General features: G+C 34.2%; 1 protein-coding gene across 1 annotated transcript; it reads right to left on the reverse strand.

Moving 5' to 3' along the window:
• Positions 1 to 1,177: 1,177 nt before the first annotated feature.
• Positions 1,178 to 2,729, reverse strand: LOC127545987 (probable E3 ubiquitin-protein ligase TRIML1). The gene has a single exon (XM_051973462.1). The coding sequence runs from the start codon at positions 2,626 to 2,628 to the stop codon at positions 1,219 to 1,221; it is 1,410 nt and encodes a 469-aa protein (XP_051829422.1). The 5' UTR covers positions 2,629 to 2,729; the 3' UTR covers positions 1,178 to 1,218.
• Between the last annotated feature and the right edge of the window lie 2,533 nt (positions 2,730 to 5,262).

The raw sequence follows: 5,262 nt of genomic DNA on the forward strand, positions 1-5,262 counted from the left end.
GAAAAAACTCTCAATTGATGCCTACATCAGCAAAGAGAGGTAAAGTGGCAAACAGAATTTTTATTTATCATATTTTTGAATACATTGCAATTCTTAATACTGTAGGTTAAATACATGGAACAATGATTTAGAGTAACTGAAATTTATTTTGTGCTAAATAATTTATCCAAAGTTATAGGTATTTCTTTCAGTCTTGTATCTTTTCTTAAAAAAATTTAAATATGGTCTGGTAATTAATATTTACTTTAAAGAGTATTATGCAGTTGATTTTTTAAAGCACAATTGGATTCAAAATACATGCTTTCTGCCATGTTTGTTATATGTGACTAGAGTAATGGTGGTAAGTTGGTAGATTAATTACATTAACTATTTTTTTAAAAAAGGTAATTTTATGCCCAATACAGAAAAATTACCTTTGAATTCAAAGTACAAAGCATAGAGAACCTTGTGGAAATATGATTTATTAGAAAATAATTATCATCCTTAAAATGATGACAACATCATATGACAATATCAGAGATCATAGTCCTTGCAGAAATAAAAAGATAACAAGCAGGTATATGCCTAGCAACTATCAAGATATCTTTGTTTTTTAATAGATAATTTTAAAGAACATCCTATCCTTTAAATGCGCTCTATCCAGCAATAAATTAGACTTTATCCAACCATGTAAAGAGGAGGAGGGGAAAAACTGAAATTTTTTTTTTCCTGACTTTGGCCTGTCCCTATTTCATGGAGCCCCAGATAACAGAAATTCTTCTTCTCTACTTTCTTTGACCTCTCCCTACCATATAAAAATAGCAGCCCAAATCTGAGAATGGAATGGAGTACTAGTAAGGGAACAAGAGAAAGATGGTATTGAGCCTAATAGAAGGGGGACTGAAACATATCTGGGGCTTCTCTAGTCCCCTCATAGGGTACTCAACTTAGTAACTCAGATTAGAAAACTTTTAATTTCCCTAATATGTCAGAAAGCTGAAATAGCTTCTAAATCTAGCCTGGGGTGTATCCCTCAGTAAAAAGAAAGAAGTCAGAAAATGAGTGACAGGGATATAGATATAGATATAGATATAGATATATATAGATAGATAGATAGATATAGATATAAATATAGATATAGCTTGTTGGAATCCTTACTAACTGCTAAGTAATTAGAGTTGATCTAATCTTACCAGAAGTTCATTGGCCAATAAATGTGTGGTCCTTGATTTCTCTCAATTAGGAACAGATTGTGAGAGAATAATCGTTTGAATCATTTGTCAATACTTTGTTAGAAAGACTAAAGAATGGCCTGAGAGGTCCTGAAAATGAAGTGGTAGGGAAAGTATACATTAGACATTTATTTTTCACATCATAAAATGATATCTCTCCACGTTCATAGTCAAGGAAGATGCCAACCTTTAAGTTGCACACATTGATCATGCAGTATGTTCTATGGACTTGGGAACAAAGATTAAGGTAGGGCATGGCATAAAGTAAGTAAGAATTGTGTTTCAGCGCACTTCTAAGTACAAACAAGTCTTTAGACTCTTTTGATATTTTACAGATGCCAAAACAACACACAGTGTTATTTGACACCTGCACCTCCCAGTAATGTCTCCCTGAAATAAAAGACTGAGTACCAAGGACTTGCACGAAATCTGTCGATCTCCCATTATTGTCTAGTGCTTCTTCTTGGACACCTCCATATCTCATAGTTTTCATATCCTCGGATATGATTATACCTGGGTCAGCTGTTTTGCAATCCAGAGTGATGTTCACTTTAAATTTGAAAATTTTTTTCATAAAACCAGTAATGGAAGGGATAGCCATGAACATCTTAAAGGTTCCTATTTCCTTTTGCAGTACAGATTCATTCCTCCTTAACACTTCTTCCACATTCAGGAGCAAATCCAAATCTGGTTTCTTACACTCCTCCTCTAACTCTTTGCTTCTCCTCCTTAATTCTTGATGATAGACGAACAATGCATTAATTCTCTTGTTCAGGCCTTCTAAATTGGCTGTCGATTCTGCTTCAAATTTTGATAGATATGTATCCTTCTCCTCATTTAGAAATCGTTCAATTTTCTGGAATTCAGACAAAACGTGCTTCTTTTGAATTTCTTTTTCCTTCTCGATGAATGCCAGCTTAGCCTTCTCAGTGGCCACTTGTCGCATAGTGTTTTTGGTTTCCCTCCACAAAGCAGTCACAGTTCCATGGAGTTTCTTTCTGAAGTTCTCAGCAGCCTCATCTATGCAAAAGAGTTGGTGAGCCTCATGCTCCTGGGATTGAGAACAGGACACACAAATTGGCTTCTGGTCATCTTCACAGAATAGCTTCTCCAATTTCTGATGTACCTCACACTTGTCACGTCCATCGGGGCACTCCAAATAATGGAGTCTTAGTTCTTTGGCAAAGGCTGCCAGTTTACCAAGTTGCACATTGACTTGAAAATCCTGAATCTGGGAGACACTTCTGCACTCTGGACAGGAGAAAGCGGTTGGACCTTGCTGCCAGCTACTATTGAGGCAACTATGGCAAAAATTGTGTCCACATTCAATGGTCACTGGGTTTGTGAAGTATTCCCTGCATATGGGGCAGATGAGCTCTTTTTGGAGATCTTGAATCAGTTCTGAGGTAGAGGCCATGTTTAATGAAAAATTGAACCATCAATTAAAAGCTGATTTCAGCACATCTTTCATTCTGTGGATATTACTCTGGAGATCTATAAATACAGATATAGATATATCTAACTAGATATAAATACAGATATAGATATAGATATAGATATATATAGATAGATATAAATACAGATATAGATATAGATATAGATATAGATAGATAGGAAAAAAACTATATGAAAAAGAGGAAAATACAGCAAAAGTGCCATGGACAAACAAACTCAGTCAACAGATTAAAGTTCCTTAAACTAGTAAGAATGAATACAAAATCATCAAAAAATTTATAAAGTTCTCTAAACACATATTATAGGAAAAGGGATAGTGATTTAATATCTGAATAGATAGAGAATCCTGTGGATCTAGAGTAGGGCATAGATCAACAATACTATTTCCAGAATGAAATTGAGAGGGAACTGGAACCTGATACGTCACAAGCTTTAATCCCATTAGAGACACTGCAAAATTAAGAAAAGAATAAATAAGAATACAGATGATAAAACAGAATAAAAAAATAATATACTGGAAGAAAAAAAATTGGAAAATGTTGGAAGGATAAGAGATTGTGAAATAACAGAGAGGAGAAAGAGAATCAACAATTGTGCAAAGAAACACATAACTAAAGAAATAAAGGAGGAAATGAATTTAAAAATTTAAGTTAATATTTGAAGCTAGGGGAATGGTAAACAGGAATAGGAAATGAAAAGAGAGCCTGTCTAATTTGATGTGCATCACTTTACTTTAAGTAAAAGAAAGAGAGGAATATATTATTGACCACGAGAGGAAAATGTTGGGAAAACATAAGAAAAAAAATTGGAAATAATAATCTTAACATCTTTGTGTGTTTTCCTTCATACAGGGTACTGTTTTTTTTTTAATAATTATAACTTTTTATTGACAGAACCCATGCCTAGGTAATTTTTTTACAACATTATCTCTTGGACTCACTTCTGTTCCAACTTTTCCCTTCCATCCCTCCTCCCAGATGGCAAACAGTCCTATATATATTAAATATATCACAGTACATTCTACATACAATATATATGTAATTGAACAGTTCTCTTGTTGCACAGGAAGAATTGGATTCAGAAGGTAAAAAATAACCTGGGAAGAGAAACAAAAATGCAAAAAGTTTACATTCATTTCCCAGTGTTCTTTCTTTGGTTATAGCTGCTTCTGTCCATCATTGATCAATTGAAACTGAGGTAGATTTTCTCTTTGTCAAAGAAATCCACTTCCATCAGAATACATCCTCATACAGTGTTGTTGTGGAGGTGTATAATGATCTCCTGGATCTGCTCATTTCACTTAGCATCAGTTCATGTAAGTCTCTCCAATCCTCTCTGTATTCATCCTGCTGGTCATTTCTTACAGAACAATAACATTCCATAACATTCATATACCACAATTTACCCACCCATTCTCCAATTGATGGACATTCATTCATTTTCCAGTTTCTAACCACTACAAACAGGGCTGTCACAAACATTCTTGCACATACAGGTCCCTTTCCCTTGTTTAGTTCTCTTTGGGCTATAAGCCCAGTAGTAGCACTGCTGGATCAAAGGGTATGCACAGTTGGATAACTTTTTGAGCATAATTCCAGATTGCTCTTCAGAATGGTTGGATTCATTCACCACTCCACCAACAATGCATCAGTGTCCCAGTTTTCCCACATCCCCTCCAACATTCATCATTATTTTTTCAGGTCATTTTAGCCAATCTGACAGGTTCGTCAGGTGTGTATCTCAGAGTTGTCTTAATTTGCATTTCTTTGATCAATAGTGATTTGGAATACTCTTTCATATGAGTGGAAATAGTTTCAGTTTCATCATCTGAAAATTGTCTGTTCATATCCCTTGACCATTTATCCATTGGAGAATAGCTTGATTTCTTATAAATTAGAGTCAGTTCTCTCTATATTTTGGAAATGAGGCCTTTATCAGAACATTTAACTGTGAAAATGTTTTCCCAGTGTGTTGCTTCCCTGCTAATCTTTTTTTGCATTAGTTTTGTTTGTACAAAGGCTTGATATAATGAAAATTTTCTATTTTGTGATCAATAATGATCTCTAGTTCATCTTTGGTCACAAATACCTTCTTTCTCCACAAATCTAAGTAAACTATCCTATGTTCCTCTAATTTATTTATGATCTCATTCTTTATGCCTAAATCATGGACTAATTTTGATCTTATCTTGGTGTATGGTTGTAAGTGTGGGTCCATGCCTAATATCTGCCATACTAATTTCCATATTCCCCAGCAGTTTTTGTCAAATAATGAATTCTTATCCCAAAAGTTGGGATCTTTGGGTTTGTCAAACACTAGATTGCTATAGTTATTGACTATTTTGTCTTATGAACCTGACCTATTTCACTGATGAACTAATCTATTTCTTAGTCAATACCAAATGCTTTTGGTGACTGCTGCTTTATAATATAGTTTTAGATCAGGTACAGGTAGGCCACATTCATTTGATTTTTTTTTTCATTAATTCCCTTGAGATTATTGACCTTTTGTTCCTCCATATGAATTTTGTTGTTATTTTATCTAGAACATTAAAATAGTTTCTTGGGAGTCTGATTGGTATAGCACTGAATAAATA

Source organism: Antechinus flavipes, chromosome 1 (genome assembly GCF_016432865.1).
Source record: "Antechinus flavipes isolate AdamAnt ecotype Samford, QLD, Australia chromosome 1, AdamAnt_v2, whole genome shotgun sequence".
Classification (NCBI taxonomy): Eukaryota; Metazoa; Chordata; class Mammalia; order Dasyuromorphia; family Dasyuridae; genus Antechinus; species Antechinus flavipes.